The 25430-nt window shown below is 42.5% G+C and overlaps 1 protein-coding gene across 4 annotated transcripts in view; it reads right to left on the bottom strand.

Moving 5' to 3' along the window:
* The window catches only part of RFTN2 (raftlin family member 2), a 208054-nt gene that overhangs the window by 168113 nt on the left and 14511 nt on the right, over positions 1–25430 (bottom strand). For all 4 annotated transcript variants that reach the window (XM_073546706.1, XM_073546707.1, XM_073546709.1 and 1 more), the window contains one exon: positions 1406–1589. In XM_073546706.1, the coding sequence (XP_073402807.1) occupies positions 1406–1589 (184 nt within the window). The remainder of the gene's footprint in view (positions 1–1405; positions 1590–25430) is intronic.

The raw sequence follows: 25430 nt of genomic DNA, 5'->3' as shown, positions 1-25430 counted from the left end.
GTGTATTCCTCAAAATGTGGCTACAGCCTGTTACTCATTATAAGGCTAGTTTCACACTAGCGTTTAAACGACGCGCGCACGGCGCCGCTAAGCCACGCCCCCTGCCGGCTCCCTGCCCGCCCCTTCCTGTTATCGCCTCCTCCGAGCGCAGAGGGCTGCATGCGTTATGCGCACCCTATCTTTAGCATAGGGTGCGCAGGCCGTGCGCAACTATGAATATAGCGTGCTCTGCGCATTTTTGGAGGTGCGCCGTGCGTGCCGAACGCAGCATGTTGCATTTTGGTGTGCACGGCGCACATTAAAAAATGCGCAGCGCACGCTATATTCATAGTTGTGCACGGCCTGCGCACCCTATGCTAAAGATAGGGTGCGCATAACGCATGCAGCCCTCTGCGCTCGGAGGAGGCGATAACAGGAAGGGGCGGGCAGGGAGCCGGCAGGGGGCGTGGCTTAGCGGCGCCGTGCGCGCGTCGTTTAAACGCTAGTGTGAAACTAGCCTTATTGAAGTAGCAAGAAGCATCATATACCTACAGATCCCAAGTGGGAAGTGTGCTGCGATTGAGAATCGAGGGGTTAAAGTGTAGAACGGTGTTACAGAAGCAAGTTCTAATCTAACGGCCGAAGGGCAGAGGCAGGAAGGAAGTCACAGAGACATACATTGACCCGGACATTGGAAATTCTTCACTTTCTGTGAGTACCTGCCGCGGCATAAATAGAGCCACGGAGTCGTGATTTCCGTAGGCAGCTAGTGAGAGTGGGCTACTGAGAATGTGTCAAACCGATCCTTGAGAACTAAGCTGAATCTTTATCTGACCAGGAAGGAGCATGGGGTACTGCACTGTAATGTAGGACATTGACCGTGGTAGAAGAAATACTCCGTTACTGTGCTGAATATCATCGTTATGCTGTTTGTAAAGAATCTAAGATACGAGCCTCTGCCTTGTGCAGAAGAAATGGTTAAAGAAATGCATGCTGTGTGTCAAATGTTGGGAACCATTTTCAAGTAAAGCTGTTTAGAACTTTAATAAAACAGTTGTCGGCCACCCTGATTCGTTGCATGAATATAAGGTCCCCATTCTATCGTACTACCTGTGGCCCAAAAAAGGGTAAGCAACAAGTACCCACAAATCACACTAAGGGGTAATGTGCTAGGTTGTATAGGCACACGAAAGTAACCTCTGGCCAGTCTCCTCCCTTACACTGATAGTGAATTTAGACTGTGAGCCTCAATGAGGACAGATATGCTAAAATATCCTAAATAGAAAAATAATAGTGGCGGATGCATTGAGTTGCCGTTACATTTTAGGTAATTAGATATCTGCATTCAGGTGCTGGTGTACTGGTGGAAATAACAAAGTGGATGCTGATGGAAAAAGTTACAGTAGCATGAAAGATGTAAACTTACCTTAATTTAAGTCGATATAGTACTACTCGATACAAGTAACTAATGGGTAAGTGCTTTCCACGACCGCTAGAAACAACAACTGGATGGACTGCAGCCACCATATATCCTCTTAAGTAGTATTCTTCTACCTTTCTTGGAATATCAAGTAATGACTTGATCTTAATGGCATTGATACTTGCTGATGCTGAAAAAAAAACCCACAATAATAATGAATTACTTCATCAAATTTTAAGAGTAAAATCTCATAATCAAGCCAGTTTTAGTGTCCCAATTGGCCACCTGAATGCATCTTTAGGCCCGGTTCAAACTTCCATTACTTGAGTACAAGAAACATAGAAAATTTGATCAGCATTTTCATCTGATTTCACTTTTCTTTTTGTCCCAGTATCCATTTTGTATTGTCAGCGTAGCAGCCGATATTCTTGTATACAAAAAAAGTTTGCAAGCTTCTAGTAATTCGACTGTAAAAAACAAACAGCAATAGACGTGTAGGTCACTGCCTGCTGTTTGTTTTTTTCATGAACCCATTCCGATGAATATAATCGGTACATGTGCTGTCCATATGCAAAACGGGTAGCACAAGGACTAAGTCAGTGTGGTAGTTCACATGAATGGTTTTACACTTGGGTTTATGGTAAAACAAAAATCACAGCATACACCACTTTGATCATCATTTTGGATCAGACCTGCCCCTATAAGTCAATGTTTGCCGAAAAGCAGATGACATATGGCATCCATTTTTTATGTATCCATTATTAACATAGAAAATTGTATTTGGCATTTTATCGCTTATTAAATTGCTGATGGAAAAACCAGATGCCAAACAGATATGAAAACTGAATTTACAGATTGCATATCTATGATAATATAGATGAAAAATTAGCTGTTATTTCTGAATAAAAAACTGACAATTTTGCATATATTCATCTGAAATCTACCTTACATTGAAAATTAATCTTTTACACCTTATCACGTACATTTTTGTCATAGGTCAATATGAGCTGTATGTAGCGGACTCAGGAGCTGAGCCTGCTTCATACCAGGCAGAGGCTGGCTGTGTTACAAAGCCGACATCTAGAGATGAGCGACTTTGCCTTTTCTAGGGTCGAGTCCGGTTTCATGAAACCCGACTTTCTCAAAAGTTGAGTCGAACGAAATCGGCCGACTACAGGGAAAAGTCGGGAAAAGTAGTGAAACACGAAACTCAATGCAAGTCAATGGGGAGAAAAGTCAGCAGTGAGTGGAGGACTGTAAACACACCTGGCATGAATTTTAACCCTAGAGGCGGTGAAATCTCTCTCTCTTCTCTCTCTCCCTCTCCCTCTCTCCCACTCCCACTCCCACTCCAGCTCCGCTCCCGCTCCGCTTCTCTCATTGGCTGAAAAAAGTCACGTGCAAGCATTCGGCGAAACCTGACTTTGGCGCTTGGATCGCCGACCGCATGGCCGACTTCACACTGTGGTCGGGTTTCGTTTCATGAAGCCCGACTTTGGCGAAAGTAGGCGACTTTTGAATCTGACCGATCTGTTTCGCTCAACTCTACCGACATCTGCCTGTTACTGTAGGAGCTGAAGCTTGCTCTGGTTAATGCAGGTTAGCCATTTTAATACCGCTGTTCAACGTCTCACATCAGCATGATGCGATCACAGGGACAAACTGGTTTATCATGACTGTCCGGAACTTGCTGAAAGTCCTGTTACTGCCATCATTGCACTCGTGTGAAACTCAGCCTTAGGTTGGGTTCACATAGCGTTAATGGGCTGTGTTTAACGCATCCGTTACACAGCGGCATTATCGCTATGTAACGGATGCGTTAACGCACCCATACACAGCTATAGATGAGTGCATCACTAATGCATGCCATAATCGGCATGCGTTAGTGATGTGCCATCATTCTGTGACGGACCCTCGGACGCGGGCTGCAGCGTCCAAGGGTACATCACTGCTAGCGCAGATGAAGCATCTGTGCTCGCGGGAGGACATAACATGATTGTGTTATGCCATAGCCTTAACGCAGTCCGTCAGCGCTATGCGTTGAACGGACTGCTATTAACGCTATGTGAACCTGGCCTTTGGCCGGTGTCACACTACCGTAGAATATAGCAGAGTGCTATGCAAGAAAACATCGCATAGCACTCGGCCCAGTGTTAATTTATGGGGCAGCTCACATCAGCGTTTATTTTCTTGGGCATATTCAGCATGCGTGTAAAATCGCAGCATGCCGCGATTGTCACCAAGACTCAGCCGAAATTCGCCTATGCAAGCCTATGGGTGTGAGAATAAAAATCGCACAGCACTCGGACCATGCAAGTTCTGTCTCATTTTTACACACTGGTGTCCTTTGAAAAGCCCGCAATTCATGTGCTGAGTACAGTAAAATCACACTGACACGTTAGAATAGAATAGATAGAATAGATATATACACTTAGAATGCATAGATATATAGATGTCAGTGACACACACATATATTTGTATATATATTACATAGATAGAAGAAAAGCCGTCAATTTATCTGCTGTGTTCTGTAAAATCACTGCAGGAGCCGACAGGATAGAAGAAATGGATTACATACAGTAAATACAAATAGAATAGGGAGATATATCAATGTCTGTTACAAATACAATTAGTACGGTGTGTGTGCAGCTTACTGTGCATGTATTTAATTAATAAAAGATTATTTTTTGGAAAAGATGGCATGGGCTCCCGTGCAATTTTCATAACCAGCAGAGGTAAAGCCGAAGGCTGGGGGCAGATGTTTATAGCCTGGGAAGGGGGTAATACCCTTGGAGTTTCCCAGGCTATTAATATCAGCTCACAGCTGTATAATTAGCTTTTACTGGCTATTAAAAAAATGATGTGGGGTTCCCTTATAATTAATAACCAGCAAAGGCTTAGCATACAGCTGCAGGATGATATTAATAGCCTAGGAATGCCAAGGATACTGGCCCCACAGACTAAAAACATCAGCTCTCAGCCGCTCCAGAAAAAGTGCATCTCTAAAATGCGCCAATTCTGGTACTTAGTCTCATTCATCCTACTTGCCCTGTAGCGGTGGCAAGTGGAGTGATAGTTGGGGGGGGTTGATGTCACCTTTGTATTGTCAGGTGACATCAAGACCCGAGGTTCGTAATGGAGAGGCGTTAATAAGACGCCCCCATTACTAACCCCATGGTCACATTGTAAGAAAACACAGACACACAGAAAAAAGTCCTATAATTGAAAAAATGATACAGACTCCTTTAATAATCTTAATTAAACCATACTTATGGCCTCGCCTAATTCCACCGATGCCCTCGTCATCTGCAAAAGAGGTAAAAAAAACAAACAACAAAATTCCTCACCTTTCCGCAGAGATGCTGCTAATCCATTTGCCTCACAACGGATCTAGCTATGCTACATCTAGATGGCAGGCTGGATGATGCATCCATACAGCCTGTCATCCAGCCTGTGAACTGCTATTCACTGTCTGAGACCACTTTGTATGATTTTTCTTTTTATAGGTATATTTTTAGTAAAGTGTAACTTGTTCCTTTAGTCTGTAAATTACTGACAACATGCCTCAGAATTTCCAAGCAATAAATTTTGTATTTTTTTCTGACAAAGAAAAATGGTCAAAATAAAAAACAAAAAAAACAGTGCTTTCAGACCTCAAATAATGCAAAGAAAACAAGTTCATAATCATTTAGAAACAACAATACTTATGTTTTAACTCAGGAAGAGTTCAGAAATCAATATTTTGTGGAATAACCATGATTTTTAATCACAGCTTTCATGCGTCTTGGCATGCTTTCCACCAGTCTTTCACACTGCTTCTGGCGCAAAAATTTAAACAGTTCTTCTTTGTTTGATGGCTTGTGACTATCCATCATCCTCTTGATTACATTCCAGAGGTTTTCAATTGTGTTCAGGTCTGGAGAATGGGCTGCCCATGACAGAGTTTTGATGTGGTGGTCTCTTAATTTTTCCAGAGCTGTATATGTGTGTGTTTTGAAGAATACAGTATTTCTTTTGAATACGGTGCGTAAATGACAAAGAATTGCTGTATGTAAAAGCTCATGTTAAAATCGCATTGCAATCGGATAGTAATCACACTGCATTCGGATGTAAATCTGATGCTAGGTGCGAAAAATCGGATTGTACTCGCATGACACTCGTGCGACTCTCGGCAGGAAGACTCGGACCGATTTTTCATACGTTTAGTGTGACTGCGCAGATTGCGCAGCATTTCTATCCTGCGCAATAATCTTGGAACGCATGACATTTCCGGGCAACGGGTGGAGCGCATGGCATTTTTGGGTATGCGCAGACTGTGCAGCACCTTCGGGCACACGCTGATTGCGCAGCAATTTTATCCTACGCAATAGACGTTGTTACGCATAGGCTCACTTCCGGGTCTGTATACCTGTGCTGCGCTGCCCGAGGGACATTATGCAATCTTTGTGAGCTCTTTCTAGAAACCGGAAACCAGAAGCTCTTTAACTTGAAACGCAGAGCTGACACGCACGCGGTGTCAGCTGATTAACCCCCATGATATAAAATGTGGACAGACTGTCACTGACTAACCATCATACCAGAAGAGGGGACTGACCCTGGCTATCCAGCACTATCTTCTATATCGCACGCATGCTTGGACAACTATAAGCTAAGTGCTCCTTGGTGTTATCCTACTCCTGATGAACCTCGGAAGAGGGGAAACGCGTCAAGTTGTTAATATGGCCTGGGAGTTGTGTGAGGCCTGGAGTTACATCTGCTTATATTCTGGTGTTTGACTTTCTATATTTAGCTTTATTTGGCCTGTTCAATTTTTGCTGGCTATGAGTAGCACTATGGCCTGGAATATTATCTGCTCATATTGATAAGGCCTTTCACTTGTTGTGTGTGTTTTTCTATTTAACCCTTGTTAGTCATGTGGGCTCACATCTGTTTATGAACTACTGTTATGTGCTATTCATTGGGTCTGATTGAGGACTGAAAAGCCTATATATGAGTGGAAATATTCTCTCATTATCTGGGTTGATGAGAACCTTCTTTGTATATAATAATAAGTACTCTGTGATATAGATATAGAATTTTTTAGTGGACCTATTACACAGGTCAACGAAAAAAAATTTTTTTTCTGGTGTCCAAAATATTTTAATGAATTTGGGGTATTTTTGGGGTGCTGATTCTGAATATGTCATCAGTTTTGCCAGATTGGCTCAAGTTTTTGAGATTTTTGGTATCTTATTTATAGCACTTGTTGGTAAATGCGACGCATCATCTCATTAATTTCTTTGGATTAGTACTTGAACTGAGCAGTTCTCAATATAGTTTTGTGTTAATTAGTGTTCTAAAAGTTTGTTCATAGCTTGATTTTTGCACTAACTTTATGTTGTTGTCTGTTTTCCAGTGAAAAGCATGAACTCATCATGAAGAAGTTGTCTTAACGATCCAGACTCATTCTGTTACATTTGTGGTGAATATACACTGCCAAAACATAGAAGAAACATAACACACTTCGTAAAAAAAGTGTATTTTGCCTATTTTGGGGTTATGCTTGGGGACCAAGACAAGTTTTGGGCACCACACATAGTGTGCAAAGCATGTATCGAATTATTACGAAAATGGAGCAAAGGACAAAGAAAAAGCTTCAAATTTGGTGTTCCAATGGTGTGGAGAGAGCCAAAAAATCATCATGATGACTGTTATTTCTGTGCAGTGCAAGTGCAAGGATTCAATAAGCATAAGAAACGAAAATGGGAGTAACATGGAATCTGCAAGAAGGCCTGTCCCTCATTGTGAAGATGTGCCTGTACCTGTGTTTACCATAAATAACAGTCATCATGATGATTTTTTGGCTCTCTCCACACCATTGGAACACCAAATTTGAAGCTTTTTCTTTGTCCTTTGCTCCATTTTCGTAATAATTCGATACATGCTTTGCACACTATGTGTGGTGCCCAAAACTTGTCTTGGTCCCCAAGCATAACCCCAAAATAGGCAAAATACACTTTTTTTACGAAGTGTGTTATGTTTCTTCTATGTTTTGGCAGTGTATATTCACCACAAATGTAACAGAATGAGTCTGGATCGTTAAGACAACTTCTTCATGATGAGTTCATGCTTTTCACTGGAAAACAGACAACAACATAAAGTTAGTGCAAAAATCAAGCTATGAACAAACTTTTAGAACACTAATTAACACAAAACTATATTGAGAACTGCTCAGTTCAAGTACTAATCCAAAGAAATTAATGAGATGATGCGTCGCATTTACCAACAAGTGCTATAAATAAGATACCAAAAATCTCAAAAACTTGAGCCAATCTGGCAAAACTGATGACATATTCAGAATCAGCACCCCAAAAATACCCTAAATTCGATGAAATATCTTTGGCACCAAAAATGCTGTTGACCAGTGTTATCTATTTATTATTTTTTTGGTATATTGACCAAGGTTATAGTAAATTAGCATAAAGGGGATATCTTGGCAACTTTTGTTTAATTGTGCTTCACCATAACATACATCTTTACTATATCTGATAGTGCCCCTAACCTTGTTGGTCCCAGGGGGTCCTCTTTAGCTTAGGTTTGAAAAGGACTAGTACAGTACTTAGATCAGACTATCAAGATTTAGACAGTCTAGTGCTAGTATCAAGAGAATCCAATCAGACCTTCAAGAAGAAGAATCATTACTTGGATAGAAGCACACCTATACAGAGTTTCTTCATCACCAAGCCTGAAATATTTCTCCCCTTTCTCACCTACCTGTTTCACATCTATCACACTCCCTGCCACTATAGGGCCCTATAGGGTGAGCAGGGAAAGCCGTCGTGGAGCGGGGGCGCCACTGCGCAGGTTATAGGGTGCCAACTTCTGCTGTCAGGTAGGGAAATCAGGCCAGTGTAGGGACAGGCACCTCCCCATGGTGTTTCATCACTTTTTAAGTATGATGCAGTGTTGGTTTATTTTTGATTTTGTTGTGGTATTTTGATAATAAAGATTGGTGTTTTTATATAAACAGTAGAGATAACTGTGAGCTGAATTGTTTTGGTCTCTTACTAAATTCATTTTTTGAAACTGTGACTCAATTAGAAATTGTAGTAATTATAGTAGCCTCACAATCAGCTGAAATCGTCTTAACACAAAATTAATATGAATTTTCTAAGAGTTTTTTAAAGAGATAATAGAACTGTGATCTGAATGTGCAAACTATTGGGGCATATTTCTTAATGTTTTCTAATTCTTAGACAGTGCAAAATTATACTAAACAATCTAGACAATCTAAAAATGTGCCAAATGTATCCATGTGTGAATGAACATGTGACAAAAATCAAGGCTCATAGCTTGCATGGACACCTGCCTGGATCCACAGACTTTTCAATAGCAAATATGTAAAGAATCCAGCTGTAAAGGTGGAGAAAAGCTTGTGCACCCCCTCTGAAGACTCCTATGTTTTAATGTTATCTTTCTTCTGGGGTCCTTAACCAAAAAGGACTAGCTGTCATGGAGGATGCTGGCGACCGTGAAGAAGACGTTTTGATTAGCGATGAGTGAGTACTAAAATGCTTGATTGCTCTGTACCGGAATCGAGCAGGTCGCATGTCAAGTAACAAGTATAATGGAAGTCGATGGGAAACTCAAATATTTCTCTGGAAGACCAGAAGGGGGTCAGGAAAATTGCTGAAATGGATGGAAACAGTTCTCAAATGTAATGGGAACAGCATGGGGAAGATGCCTGGATGCATCTCTGACTCCCATATTGCTGCTACGAACAATATTGTCAGAGTATTACTCCACTTTTATGGACTGGCAATAAAACATACAAAACTGAAGAAAAAATGGATTTTACAGGAAAAATTGTTAACAAACTTGTATATAAGGCAAACTTAAAAAAAGAAAAAAATACTCCTCCTCCACCCCTTAATAGCAGGGCCATCTCTCACCGTATTTCCAAATCACTACTGACTACAGTAAATGACATAGTAGAGGGGGAATTAAAACTATGCCTACCAGTAATCACCGGTAAATGTAATTTTAACATTTTACTACCTTATCTGGGCATCTGTTGTGTGTGACATGGTCAGACACATGCTGTTTAATTTATGAAGGAGGGACTCTGAAACTCATAAAGCCTATGCGGACAATGCAGGAACTGCCAAAAATTAGAAGGAAGAGAGACTCCAATACACCCTGTATTAGACATAATGGAGGGCCTCATACACATTCTGTTAACATTGTTAGATAATGGGACTCCTAGACTCATAAAGCCTATGCACTAAACGCACGGGCTGCCAAAAATTAGAAGGAGGGACTGCAATACACCCTGGAAGACACGTAGAGTAGGGCCTCATAAAACATTTTTTTCCTATTTTTAAGGAATTCGACTCCTAGACTGGTAAAGCCTATGCACTAACTGCAAGGGCTAAAAAACATTTACCCCTGGTGTGTATACAAACAGTGAGGAAATTAAGTATTTGATACACGTCTGATTTTTCAAGTTTTCCCACCTACAAAGAATGAAGAGGTCTATAATTTTTATTGTAGGTACACTTCAACTTTCAGACAAAATATTTTAAAAAATCCAGAAAATCACACTGTATGATTTTTACAGAATTAATTTGCATTTTATTGCATGAAATAAGTATTTAATACAATAGAAAAACAGAACATAAATTTTTGGTACTGAAATCTTTGTTTGCAATTACAAAGGTTAGATGTTTCCTGTAGTTCTTGACCAAGTTTGCACATGCTGCGGTAGGGATTTTGGACCACTCCTCCATATAGATCTTCTCTATATCTTTCAGGTTTCAGGGCTGTTGCTGGGCAACATTGAGTTTCAGCTCCCTCCAAAGATTTTATATTGTGTTCAGGTCTGGAGACTGGCTAGGTCACTCCAGGACCTTGAAATGCTTCTTACTGAGCCACTCCTTACTTGCCCCAACTCTGTGTTTCTGGTCATTGTCATGCTGGAAGACAGAGCCACGATCCATCTTTAATGCTCTTACCAAGGGAAGGAGATTTTTGGCCAAAATCTCACGATGCATGACCCTTTATGTCCTCCTTTCAATATGGTGTAGTTGTCCTGTCCCCTTTTGAGAAAACACCCCCAAAGTATGATGTTTCCCCCACCATGCTTTACAGTTGGGACAGTGTTCTTTTGGTTGTACTCATCCTTCTTCTTCCTCCAAACGTGGCGACTGGAGTTGATACAAAAAAGTTCTATTTTGGTCTCATCGGACCACATGACCTTCTCCCATGTCTCCTCTGGATCATCCAGATGGTCATTGACGAACGTCAAAAGGTCTGGATATGTGCTGGTGTGAGCAGGGGGACCTTGTCCACTCTTCAATCCATGACGGTGTAGTGTGTTACTATCGGTAATGTTTGAGACTGTGATTACAGCTCTCTTCAGGTCATTGATCAGGTCCTCCCTTGTAGTTCTGGGCTGATTACTAAGCTTTCTCAGAATCATCCTTGCTCCACGAGCAGAGATCTTGCATGGAGTCCCAGACCAAGGAAGATTGACAGTCATCTTGTGTTTCTTCCATTTTCTAATAATTGTGCCAACAGTTGTCTCCCCACCAACCTGCTTGCCTATTGTCCAGCAGCTTATCTCACCCATGTGCAGGTCTACAATTTTGTTCCTGGTGTCCTTAGGCAGCTATTTGGTCTTGGCCATGGTGGAGAGGTTGTAGCATGATTGATTGAGTGTGTGGACAGGTGTCTTTTATACAGGTAAGGGGTACAAACAGGTGCAATTAATACAGGTAATGAGTGCAGAGTAGGAGGTTTGAAAAAAAAAAAAGAAAACTAACAGGTCCATGAGAGATAGAATTCTTGCTGATTGGTAGGCAATCAAATACTTATTTCATGCAATAAAATGCAATTTAATCATTTAAATATCATACAATATGATCTGTTTTTTTATTTTTAGATTCTGTCTCTCAAAGTTGAAGTGTACCTACGATCAAAATTACAGACCTCTCCATTCTTTGTAGGTTGGAAAACTTACAAAATCAGCAGTGTACCAAATACTTATTTTCCCCACTTAATACATATGCAAGAGAATTGTAGAGGTAGGCCTCATACACATCCTAAAAAAATTATGAAGGAAGGCATCATAGAAGATTGATGCCACCTGATGACCCTATAAAGATTTTGAGTGGGGGCCGCCTGATGACCCTATTGATATGTGGGAGATGGAGGAACAGTACAACAAAAAGAAGAAACCATGAACCGTATACCCTTTTTTGTGTCGGAAGCGTTGTATGGAAATACACCAGAAAAAAAGGAACATTTGAATTACCTTTATGTTCCCCGCCTGTCATCTGGTGGAGTTGAGAAGTCTGGGTCAATCCAGGCCTTGTTCATTTTGAGAAGAGCATTTTCACTTGACAGGCGGATGCGCCTATCAGTTAGCATGAATCCGGCCGCAATAAAAACACGCTCTGACAAACTGCTAGCGGCAGGACAGTCCAGCGCCACCTATGCATAGAGGGACAGTTCATGCCACATGTCCAGATTGCATGCCCAATAGTTGTACGGCACAAAGGAATCATGGAGGATGCTGGTGCAGTCGGCTAGGTACTCCTTCACTATCTTCAAAAATGTTTCCCTCCTTGACAGACTATCCCGCGCATCAGAGCTTGGGCGCTAGGAAGGTCAGATGAAACTGTCCCAGACCTTTGATAGTGTTCCCCTGCCTCTGATAGACCTGGTGTGTGTCTCTCTCATCTCTCCTCCTTGGTTGCTCAAGGATCTATTACCTCTACTGCCAGCATTGTCATATGGAAATTTTTGCACTAATTGTTCAACTAAGACATTCTGTTATTGTACCATTTTACTAGCCCTCTCCGCCACAGGAAGCAACCTCTGATCCTCACAAGATCTCCTTCTATACTCCCCTCTTATATCCTCTTCCCACAATAGCATACAAGATTTCTCCTGCGCATCACCCCTACTCTGGAACTCTCTACCACATCACATCAGACTCTCGCCTATCATGGAAACCTTCAAAAAGAACCTGAAGACCTACCTCTTCTGACAAGCCTACAACCTGCAGTAACCACCGATCGACCAAACCGCTGCCCGACCTCGCCTACTGTATCCTTACCCATCCCTTGTAGATCGTGAGCCCTCGCAGGCAGGATCCTCTCCTGTACCAGTCGTGACTTGTTTCATTTAAGATTACAGTACTTGTTTTTATTATGTATACCCCTCCTCACATGTAAAGTGCCATGGAATAAATGGCACTACAATAATAATGTTGAAGCTCTGGGGAGCTAGGGCTTTCAACTGAGCATGGTTAGCCACTCCTATCCTCTATATAATCTGGGTCCTGACGGACACACTTCATCAGGGATAGCTTATGCTGCATGGATAGGAGGATAGTAGTTAGTGGTTATAAAAGTAGATGTTTGGTGGATTTATTGGTGACTGTTGTTTAGTGAGTGTGATAATTCCCTTTATTCTCCTACTTTGGTATTACCCTATCTTCCACTCCCCAGTGCATTCCTCTGTTATATGTCAGTGTATATTTGTATGCATGGTATTTTCCATTTTCCTTGTTCGTCTGGTTTGTGTACTATGGTGTACTGCTACTCCCCATTTCTCAGAGTGGAGGAAGGTTACAGATGGAGGGTATATTCAGGAGATAAGGCAAGGTACGTGGCCTCGGCTTCTTCAACTACAAAAGTAACCCGGGTAACAGGGCCAGCTAGGGAATAAGCCCCTGGTCCCGGGTCACCCGACAACAGAGTTGTGACATTTATTTTGTGTATTTTCTTCCTCCAGCATTGTCAGCAGTGAGCGTTTGATTAGACACAGAAGTGGGATGGTTTTGCTGATTATGGGATCATTGCCGCTCATCATCTTGCTTGATTCCTGAAAGGTTATATCACTGACCGCCTGTCATATTTGTCATAATTCATGTGGTGAATAAGTTTATACCTGTATGTCTTGTTTGTGTATTTAAAATTAAAACATAATCTTTTATTTTCTTAAAAACAAGACTCATAGACTTACTTTTTCACATTTGTTCACTTTGAGATTTAAGCTCTCTAATGTTCTCTCATATTCTCAAAGTATTGTAGAACCTCAGAGATGTCAAACATCCATGCCAACTTGTTAGTTGTTATGTGAGGAGGCTGACCAGAATACTGACAGGCATGTTGTATCTGGTAGAACCTACAGCAATATAGGTTTAGGACTTCACAGTATAATAAATAATAGTTACATGACTATACAGCAAATCAGAAGCAACAAAAATTAAACAAAAATAATAATAATACTAAATAGATACAAAAGTCAGGAAAATATAACAATTTTATTATGTATGCTATGTAACAAACAATATCTGGTGAGAACGGAACACACAAAAAGACATAAAACATACAATAACTATGACAGCGAAGACAGCAGATATATCAACACCATAGTGAGTCTGTGTAAGGACACCACATGAAAACCTCAGTATAAGTAAATAGACCCGTATCCATAAGGAGGCGTATACATATTCACAAATAAATTGAAGATAAATATAAGAAAAAATTTACTTGCTAAATGTAAACAGTATCATATAGGCTAAGCTGTCCAATCTAAAGAATAGCATCAATGGTTAATTTAAACAGACAGATGGTTAGTCCATATAAGGATAACCAACATAAGCCTCAGTATAAATAGATACATATCTATGAAAAGGCACATATATGACCATATATCAGATGGGAAACAGATATTGAAGTAAAAATGGGTTAGCATACAAACAAAGCCATATGAGCTTAAATCGTTGATATGAGACAATATCCATAATTAGTTTAACCAACAAGAAATCTAATTTGTACCTGTGGCCATAATGTGCTCTGAGGAGGCAGATACACTCCACTGTCATGCTTCCAGGCACCTCAACACGCGTTTCGCCCCCATGGCTTTGTCAGGTATTCAACTAGCTGGTATTCAACTATTCACATCTGCTGCTCACAAGCCTTGCCAACATATGTAATGTGGAGTTCTAGTAAGTGGTCACATTGCACAACAGTTGGTGAGCTGGCACTTGCAAGCACTGTTGCAGCAATGCCAAACCAGCGGCAGCTGTAGCTGACTTGCAGAAATAGGTGCACACATAACGCAACTTCAAAAGTAGCTCAGGCAAATCTGGGTAGGTTTTCAGAAACCACTGAACCATTAAGTTGAGCATTGAGGCCAGGCATGGTATGTATGCAAGCTTGCTAAGCTTCAGAGCCACCACCAGGTTATGGCCATTATCACACACGACCATGCCTGGTTGTAGGTTCACCGGCGAGAGTCACAGATCTGTCTCGTCTGTTATACCTTTGTACAACTCTGCAGTGCTGTGCTGTTTGTCACCTAAACAAATTAGTTCCATCAGAGCCTGTTGCCTCTTCATCAAGGCAGTGCTGCAGTGATTCCATCTAGCAACTCATATGGATGACGTGCTCCAAGATAACAAGTTGGAGATTGAGGAGGAGGAGGGTTTGCTGAAACTGGTATATGAGGTGGAGGAAACCCTGATGGATCTAGGGCCTGCAATCTTCGGAGTTGGTAGCATGTGTGCAGTCCCAGGGTCCCAGAGTCCACAAGGTTCACCCAATGTGATGTCAGGGAAATATAGCGTCCCTGGCAACAAGCACCTGTCCATGTGTTGGTCGTTAAGTGGTCCTTCTCAGTAACTGCATTGGTCAGGGCATGGGTGATGTAAAGGGACATGTGCTGTTGTAAGATGTGGATGACACACTGGGAAAAATAGTGGCCGATGGGGACCGAGTACCATAGGACAGCGGCCGCCATGAGGTTGTGTAAAGCCTCAATGTCCACAATCCTAAACGGCAATATTTCTGGGGCAAGAAGTATGGAAATGTGCCTGTTTAGTGTTTGGGCTGGTGGTTGATGGCTGTGTATTTTTGCTTGCTTTCCAAGGCCTGGGGTAGGGACAGCTGAACTCTGCGTTGGGACAGGGAATTGGACTTGGTTGCTGATGGTGCTTGCAAATGTACAACAGATGCAGGGTGGGAGTCATCAATGCCTGCGTTATGGACAGATGATTGACAAGCATGTAGCATAGGGGAAGAGGCAGTGGTGTCACTGGCAGACATTGTGGACCCAGGCGTTCAGTTCACCTAGTTGGGTGCTTTGATGACATGAGCATGCTGGAGGTGGTCAGGCTGGTAGTGGTCAGGCCCCTGCTGATCTTAGTATGGCAAGGTTGCAAATGACTATTCTTTTATCATCCACACTTTTGTTTACAAAAGCGCCAGACTGAGGAGCACATAACCATTGGCTTGAGAAGTTGCCACTCGTGGGTACTCCGGGGAATAGTTGTCCGCCTTCTCCCTCTGGCCACTCTACTGCCTCTTCCAGCCTGTTGCGGTGCTGTGGATCCCTCCCCTTTGTGCTGCTGGCCTCACTCTGCACTGGCACCTTCCCAGGTTGGGTCAGTGACTTCATCGTCCACAACCTAGTGTTCCACTTCCACACTCTGGTCCTCCTGACTTGTTGATTTAACAACATTGCTTATGGCAACTGTGTCTCATCAAAAAACTACCTCTTGAGACACTAATTGCCATTCCCCACCATTGCTTTCTTCTGACCGTGACTGCTCAATTACTTGGGAATCACTACACATGATCTCCTTATGTCCATCTTAAAACATGCAGAGTGAGAGGCCAGAATCAAAGAATGGAAATGTAAAGAGCTCCTCGGAGTCTACAGGTGTGGGATTATTCATCTCTTGGAGCTCGTCATGTTGGGAGGAAGGAGGATCAGGGTGAGGTTTATGTGGTCTCGTCTCTTAGCTAATGAGACTGGACCATGTGGAAGACATGGTGGTGCAGGGAAACATACTGGAAGCATCATCTGCCATCCAACTGACCACTTGTTTTGCACTGTTCTGGACCTGGCCTTAAAAATTGTGTTCTCAGAAGATATGAGCGATCCTTTCAAAGTTTGGATCGGTGAACGTCCCGACATGTTCCACGAATGGTTCGATGAACATACTTGAACCCCATTGATTTCAATGGGAGGCAAAACCAAGCACATAGACACTTGCAGGGGATCCAAAAAGCTAACAAATTAGCTAAAATTAGGGGCAGACACCAGGAAAAGTTACATCAATTGACCCATCAATTGCGCTATAAAAAATAATAAAAAAAAATTTATGTGTGTTCCCCTATATTTTAGATAACCAGCCAGGCAAAACTGACAGCTGATTATCAAGAATAGAAAAATAGAGAGTCCTCAGTGGTTGATACCTTTTAATGGCTAACTGAAAAGATGGTCTCTTCATCAGGCATTGTCTAATACAAAATCTGAATAATCACATATTTATGCACAATGCAGCACAGAAAAAATGCAATAGATAAGACAAGTGACGTGAAGCAGAACTATCATTATGGGGGAATGATAGATAGTTATGGACATAAATATTGGACCAGTTCATAGATAAGGAGTGAGAGTTTAATTGTCTTCTGATTGGGGTCTGGTAATGTGTTGTGATGCCCCCACAAGGTCTTTTGAGCAAATTCCTTAATTGATGTAAAAAGACATAAATCCATGCAACGCATTATTCCTGCATTGAGTGTGTCAAAGGTCGTCATGAGTTTGCACTCCCAGACTTTTCTGATGAAGATAATCCTTTAATCCTTTAATCGTCCCACCATGGGGAAATTCAGAAGTGACACAAAACGTGCGTTGGGTGTTATGATTGAGTCACCGTAGGAGGCAAAAACAGAAATGCTAGCTAAGTCCAGAAAACCAGAGAAGTTGGCAGCTATCGGATTGCAGACCCCTGAACCTATCAACACAACTAGCAGTAGCCGTGGGGGGTTCCTACGATGCCCTAGACCCCTCGATCACAGCCGGAGAATTAAATAGGCCTAAAGAAAGAAAGGGGAAATCTAAACTGCCCCAGAGCAGACCCCAAAGCAATAGGCAGCCCCCAACATATAATGACGGTGAAGCAAGACGAAAACACCAACACAGACAGAAAGATAGACTGAGCAAAGAGGGCCCAAGCTAACTAGATAGAAAAGGACAGGAAGGCTGCTGTCTGCAATCCGTGAAAAACCCTATGAAAATAAGAGCCAACAGACTGACAATGAAAAAGGCCCTGAAGACGCTAGGCTTCAAAAAAGCTATGTCAGTACTCAGGAATATACTAAAGACAGAGCTACAGGCAAAAGGAGATTCAGCTCACCCCAGCAGGGAATGGCAGAATACTGAAAAGCAAGGAAAACAAAAAACAAAACAAAAGGCTAACAGGCAAAACAGAAAACTTAGCTTTAGGGGAGCAGGAATCAGACTGGTGTCCTAGAAGTCCACAAAGAAATCACCCACAGGGCAGAAGGGCGTCGGCAGCCTTATATCCAGTCCGTGACTCCACTCAGCCAGTCATCCTCATTAGACTCAGGTGCCTGATAATCAGGCTCATTACCTTCCTTTACCAGAATAGGGAGTTCACCAGACCCCAGTGACGAAGGGGAAAATGAACTCACAACAGTTGGGGTGGTTAGACATTCACTGGCCAGATGTAAGTTCGTTTTGCAATTTGCTGCTTTATATGTGATTGATTTTAGCCCCCTTTCTTACTTAACCCCTTTACCCCCAAGGGTGGTTTGCAAGTTCATGACCGGGCCAATTTTTACAATTCTGACCACTGTCCCTTTATGTGCTAATAACTCTGAAACGCTTCCATGGATCCCACTGATTCTGACATTTTTTTCTCGTGACATATTGTACTTCATGTTATTGGTAAAATTTAATTCAAATAACTTGCATTTATTTGTGAAAAAAACAGAAATTTGGCGAAAATTTTGAACATTTCGCAATTTTTCAACTTTGAATTTTTATGCCCTTAAATCACAGAGATATGGCACACAATAAACTTAATAAGGCCTCTTTCACACTTCCGTTTTTTACAATCAGTCACAATCCGCCAGGTTTTGAAAAAAACGGATCCTCAAATTTTTTTGAGGATCCGTTTTTTTCCCCATTGACTTGCATTAATGGCGGATTGTGACGAATTGCTGTCCGTCACCATCCTCAAAGATTTCACAACGGAGCTTGTAACGTTTTTTTCTGTGGCGGATCCTCCAGACACTCATTTAACCTGAAATTCTTTCTGGGTGCCGGACAAAAAAAAAAATCTCTCTCTCTCTCTCTCTCTCTCTCTCTCCAGCATTTCCTTTAAATTTCTGCATTTTCAGGATCCGTCTAAAAACGGATCCTGTGCCATCCGTTCACATCAGTTAACAACGGATCCGCTTTAATGACTTTTTGGCGGATTTGAACTGATGCAAAAAAACTGAAGTGTGAAAGAGGCCTAAGTAACATTTCACATATGCTTACTTTACATCAGCACAATTTTGGAAACCAAATTTTTTTTTGTTAGGAAGTCAGAAGGGTTAAAAGTTGACCAGCGATATCTCATTTTTACCACACCATTTTATTTTTACGGACCACATCACATTTGAAGTCACTTTGAGGGGTCTATATAATAGAAAATACCCCAAAGTGACACCATTCTAAAAACTGCACCCCTCAAAGTGCTCAAAACCACATTCAAGAAGTTTATTAACTCTTCAGGTGCTTCACAGGAATTTTTTGAATGTTTAAAATTTAACTTTTTTTCACAAAAAAATTACTTCAGGTCTAATTTTTTTTTATTTTACCAAGGGTAACAGGAGAAATTGGACTGCAAAAGTTATACCTGATACCTGATATGTGGGGGGAACCACTGTTTCGGCTCATGGCAGAGCTCAGAAGGGAAAGAGCGCCGTTTGACTTTTTCAATGCAAAATTGGCTGGAATTCAGATCGGACGACATGTCACGTTTGGAGAGCCCCTGATGTGCCTAAACAGTGGAAACTCCCCACAAGTGACCCCATTTTGGAAACTAGACCCCCCAAGGAACTTATCTAGATAGTGGTGAGAACTTTGAACCCACGAGGGCTTCACAGAAGTTTATAACGTACAGCGGTACAATTAAAAAATCATATTTTTTCCACAAAATTGATCTTTTCAACCCCAATTTTTATTTTCCCAAGGGTAACAGGACCCTAAAAGTTATTGTGCAATTTGTCCTGAGTACGCTGATACCCAATATGTGGGGGTAAATCACTATTTGGGCACATGGCAGAGCTCGGAAGGGAAGCAGTGCCATTTGACTTTTATGGCTGGAATTGAGATCGGACACCATGTCGCGTTTGGAAAGCCCCTGATGTGCCAAAACAGTGGAAACCCCCCACAAATGACACCAATTTGGAAACTAGACCCTCCAAGGAACTTATATAGATGTGTGGTGAGCACTTTGAACCCCCAAGGGCTTCACAGAAGTTTATAACGCCTGGGCGTGAAAATAAAAAAAATCATATTTTTTCCACAAACATGATCTTTTAGTCCCCAATTTTTTTATTTTCCCAAGGGTAACAGGAGAAATTGGACCCCAAAAGTTGTTGTCCAATTTGTCCTGAGTACGCTGATACCCCATATGTGGGAGAAAACTACTGAATGGACACTCGTCGGGGCTCAGAAGGGAAGTAGTAACATTTTGGAATGCAGAATTTGATGGAATGGTCTGCGGGTGTCATGTCGCGTTTGGAGAGCCTCTGATGTGCCTAAACTGTTGAAACTCCCTACAAGTGACCCCATTTTGGAAACTAGACCCCCAACAGAACTTATCTAGATGTGTGGTGAGCACTTTGATCCCCCAAGTGCTTCACAGAAGTTTATAATGCCCGGGCGTGAAAATAAAAAAATCATATTTTTTTCCACAAAAATGATATTATTGCCCCCAATGTTTTATTTTCCTAAGGGTAACAGGAGAAATTGGACCCCAAAAGTTGTTTTGCAATTGTCCTTAGTAGGCTGATACCCCATATGTGGTGGTAAAACACTGTTTGGGCGCATAGCAGAGCTTGGAAGGGAAGGAGCACTATTTGACTTTTTCAACCCAGAATTGGCTGGAATTGAGATCAGATGCCATGTTACGTTTTGAGAGCACCTGATGTGCCCAAACAGTGGAAACCCCCCAATTCTAACTCCAACCCTAACCCCAACACAACCCTAACCATAATCTCAGCCCTAACCCTAGCCCTAGCCCTAGCCCTAACTCTAGCTCTAACCCTGCCTTAACCCTAATGGGAAAATGGAAATAAATACATTTTTTTACTTTTATTATTTTTCCCTAACTAAGGGGGTGATAACGGGGGGTTTGATTTACTATTTATGGCGGTTTTTATGCTTGGCAGCTGTCGCACGCTAAAAGATGCTTTTTATTGTAAAAATAGTTTTTGCATCACCACATTTTGAGAGCTATAATATTTCCATATTTTGACCCACCGAGTCATGTGAGGTCTTATTTTTTGTGGGACGAGTTTACGTTTTTATTGGTACCATTGTCGGGCACGTGACATTTTTTGATCGCTTTTTATTCCGATTTTTGGGACGCAGAATGAACAAAAACCAGCATTTCAAGAATTTCTTTTGGGGGGTGCGTTTACACCGTTCCGCGTGCGGTAACATTGATAAAGCGGTTTTATTCTTCGGGTCAGTACGATTACAGCGATACCTCATTTATGTTGTTTTTTTATGATTTGGCGCTTTTATGCAATAAAAACAATTTTATATAAAAAATAATCATTTTTGCATCACTTTATTCTGCGAGCTATAACTTTTTTATTTTTTCACTGATGATGCTATATGGTAGCTCTTTTTTTGCGGGACAAGATGACGTTTTCAGTGGTACCATGGTTATTTACATTGCACTTTTTGTTCGGCGGTATGATAATAAAGCATTATTTTTTCCTTTGTTTTTTATTTTTATTTTTTAAGGGGTTCGCTAAAGGGGTTAACTAATGGGACAGTTTTATAGGGCGGGTCGTAACGGACACGACGATACTAAATATGTGTACTTTTATTGTTTTGTTTTTTTTGTATTTCCAAAAAATGAATTTATTAGGGAATTTTTTTTTTTTAATTTATTTAGAAATTTTGTATAATTTAGTTAGCGACTTTTTTATAAATTATTTTTACACCTTTTTTTTAACTTTATTATACTGTCCCAGGGGGGACATAACTGTCATTTATTTATAATGTATTGCAATTGCATGAGACTTTAAAAATTATTTTTTATCTTTTCATTTTTCATTAATATATATTTTTTTGCACTGATACCTTGCTTTAATTGCATATTTTGCACATATTTATTAAAGGGCATTGTGCCATTTTTTGAATCATGGTGATACACATATGCCAGTGTTAATGTCTTGTTTTTGTGGAAAAGTGGCTTCTGTTTTATGATATATTTTCAATTTATTTTTTAAATAAAAATCAATATTTTTTTGGATTATACTCATGGTTGCATCTTTTGTTGTTTTGAATTTTTGAGTTCTCAGTCCAAGTGAATTGTTGTGTGGACAATATTGTGTATAGTTATCCCAGTGCATTCAGCCTGAATCCTGTATAGAGCCATAGATTGTAATGACAGGAATGGAGCTCAAATCAATTCCACATGTGATGCTTTTTTTCTGAACGTGTCCGTCTATCATAACAGCCGCAGAAAAGTGGACACTTTTAGATGAAAAGACACAGACTCTGAGGGTAGGTGCACATGATCAGTAATTGCTGCGGGTTGGAAGCTGTGTACTTGTGCAGCGTCCAGATGTTACAGCATAGTGAATGGGACTTAAAGAAATCCCGTGCCGACTAGGCATCCAGACCGCAGCATGTCTATTTATCTTGCGGAGACGTGAGTCTCTACAAGATAACTTCCACCCAAACAATATATTGGACTCAGTGAATCCACACGGTTCAATGAACACAGAGGATTCACCTGCGTTTAGTAGATGGCAGCCGACATCGACTGTGTCCAAAGTGCTGCCAATTCCTGATTGTGTGCACCTACCCTAAGAAAATAAATCAGACGGTCAATTTCAGAAAAAAAACAAATTCATTTGACCTCTGGTGGTGTCAGACACTGCAGTCTGTGGCCCATTGGGGATTTACATGAACCCTATTTTAGGGGGATTCAGGCAGAGCCCCCAGACGCACTGCGGAAGCGCAGTGTGAACAGAGTTTAATATACTATTGTGTGGAATAGTGCAGTCTACTATACTATTCCACACTGTCCCAGTGCAGCAGCCAGACACGGACACTGGCCAGACATTGACACCGGCCACAAGACACTTTTTTTATAAATCTTTTGCTGTCGTCTTTCAGCATTTCTGTAATGTTTTTTTCCTTATTCAAATGAATTTGACAAAAAATGCAGGTGAAAAGGCTGCGAAAACGAAGAATATTTCCTGCCAACAGTGCAGATCAATCCGCAGCAAAAATGGTGCGTGTGAACAGTGTCTACAGGGGTTGTCTGAGAATGTAAAAATAATTAGCATGAAATGATAAATCCCCTGTGGCTCCAGCACTGATGTTCCAGGGGTCTCTGTCAGTCTCAGCACTGGGCTGCAGTGGTCCTTTGGCTCCAGGGGTCTCCGTCAGTCTTAAAACTGGGCTGCAGTGGTCTTGTGGCCCCAGGGGTCTCCGTCAGTCTTGGTACTGGGCTGCAGTGGTCGTGTGGCTCCGGGAGTCTCTGCCAGTATAAGATAACAACGGTTGTGGTCATGGCCCCAGGGCTTGGCTTACCCCAACTCTTCTCCTCGGACAGAGAAGGTCTCTCCATCATATCAGCACAACCCGTACTCACTGTGCTGGCAGATACTTCTTCACTGCTGTGTCCCCCATTCTTCCCTGTTTTCCAAGGACAGGAGGTAGAGTCCAAAGCAACAATAAACAACACAGGTTTATTATCTTCAGGGCACAGCACATCTATTACACTTCCAGCACATTCTTCACAATACTAGCAGCACATTTCTCTCTTTCCCTGCTTCTTCCTCCACGTCACGGAATAAGCCACAAAGATATAACGGGACAAGGTGCCTGGTGAAAACGCCACTGCAATAAATCCCCCTTCAGCCAGCTTTGTCTCAGACTCAGAAATACTGTCTACAGGGTCGTCCACCACATCAACGGTTAACCTGCCTGTGCACTTTTACTGTGGCCCACTCTCTCTTCTTCTGCTACTGTGGTGCCCCTGAGGCTTCAGTCGCCACAGAGGTACTGCACCTTCTCCTAAGGTGTAATGCCCCACCATCCAGGTAGGCTGGGAACTCCTTTCCGCATTCCAACACCTGCACCCCACACACAGGATAGTTCAGCAGGGACCCATCCATGCTTTATGCTGGAAAGGTCATAGGGTGCCTTTTGTGGTCCCTTGCTTCGTAACACGAGAGGTGCTGGGAAGGCGGGTGGAATTAGATATAAAAGAGTGGGAAGATGGGAAGAATGAGAGTTAGTGGTTAGTTGGTTAGAGGAGAGAGAAGAGAGAAGATGGGTGTCTGAAGGACGTGCTGCAGCAGGTCCCAGTGATCTGGGCTGCTGGCACGAGAAAGACCAGAGAAAGAGACTGATAAGATTGATAACTTAACCTTCCATAAGAGAGATAGAACAGATCGGAACAAAGGAGAATAGAAGGACGGTGGGAAGCTGGTTGAAGAAAGATAGAGAACCCTTCCAGTCCAGAGAGCGCAAAGGCCGGGGCCCGGTCCCCGAGGTTGATTGGATCTTTATGTCCGGCAACAGACACCGGAGGAGTAGTGAGCCGCTAACGCCTTGCTCCCATCATAGACTTGGGACACAACAGCAACTGAATAGAGAGCCGGGACGCAGTGAGGAGTCCCCAAAGCAGGCTACAGCTGTCTGTCATACAAGTAAAGACTAGGAACACCTAGAGAGAGGCAATCCAGGGTAATTAAGTACTGGAGTGATTCGCACCTAAAGGCGCATTGGAGGAGTCGTTCAGTAAGGTACATGTTGGCGGAGTGTGGAAGGGAGAATCCTATCCTGCTTGGAGGTTGGCTGGAGCCCTGACCTGGAGAACACAGTACGGAGGTAGTTGTGTGAACTGCAAACAGCGAGTAAAGCTTTGGAACCGCATGCTCTGGTGTCCTCCAGTTATTCCCGCACCACTACATCTGGGTACCAACCTCCATACCATTCTGCGCCTCTCCTCATCCATGCACTTACACTGCCCTGGGACTACAGCTTCACCTATGGGGAGCTATACCATCTCTGCTGCACCACACCATCAGTCCCAGTGGATCTGTATGCAGCGTTGGCTTACCATCTTACTTGCCAAACACCACGGGTGGCGTCACAAACTCTTCATATAAACTTTAACACCATTAACATCACCGCCATTGATATTGGGCGCCCAGGGCCACGGACCGGGTCACCGCTGCTGTGACACATTCCCGCCTTGACACCGGCCCGGTACCGAGTACACCGCTGCCCTGGGTGTGTGAGGGCGACCCACTACTCACTTCACTTTCCACACCACTTCTGTGCATACTGTGCTCTTTACTCTTCTCTTCCTTTCTTACTCTTCTACTACTTTCCAGGGATGGCTGTGTAGTAGGGTGGGCCAGACTGGGGGGTGGTCCCTCATTTACCGTGCACAGACGTCACAGACACAAGATGGAGGCAGATTTCGGGTACAACAGGTCCAAGTTTATTTAGTTGTCCGCCTGACGACCTCAGCAGTACACCGCAATTCTTCCACAGCCCTCCGTTTCCAGGCCCGGATACATACATCGTACTTTTAGCGCAGTGACGTTCCTCCCAGCTCGGTCACTGTGGCCGCCTTAGGCCTGTTCACTAACAGCACATTACAGGTCAGAGATCATCGTCAATTTGGTATGTTTCCCCCGGGGACTCGTCAGTTCTGCAGTTCTTCATGTCGGGGCCACCCCCCTGACTTCCTTTCTCCTCAGTCCCCTAGTTGAACTCCCCTCACAGCACGTACTCCTTCTCTGACTCCTCTCCTCAGAGTTCCTCTCGGGACTGGAACTTTCTGGAACCCTCCTGTCCTATTTATAACCTTCCCGGTTCCCTGTAACTCCGCCCCCCCATGACCAACTCACACTCTCCCCTGCCATCTTGTGGTCTGCACTCAATCTACACTTTTCCCAGCTGTTTC

This window comes from Dendrobates tinctorius, unplaced genomic scaffold (genome assembly GCF_039654945.1).
Source record: "Dendrobates tinctorius isolate UK_male_01 unplaced genomic scaffold, ASM3965494v1 ptg000150l, whole genome shotgun sequence".
NCBI lineage: Eukaryota > Metazoa > Chordata > Amphibia > Anura > Dendrobatidae > Dendrobates > Dendrobates tinctorius.
This window is presented reverse-complemented; position numbering and strand designations above follow the sequence as displayed.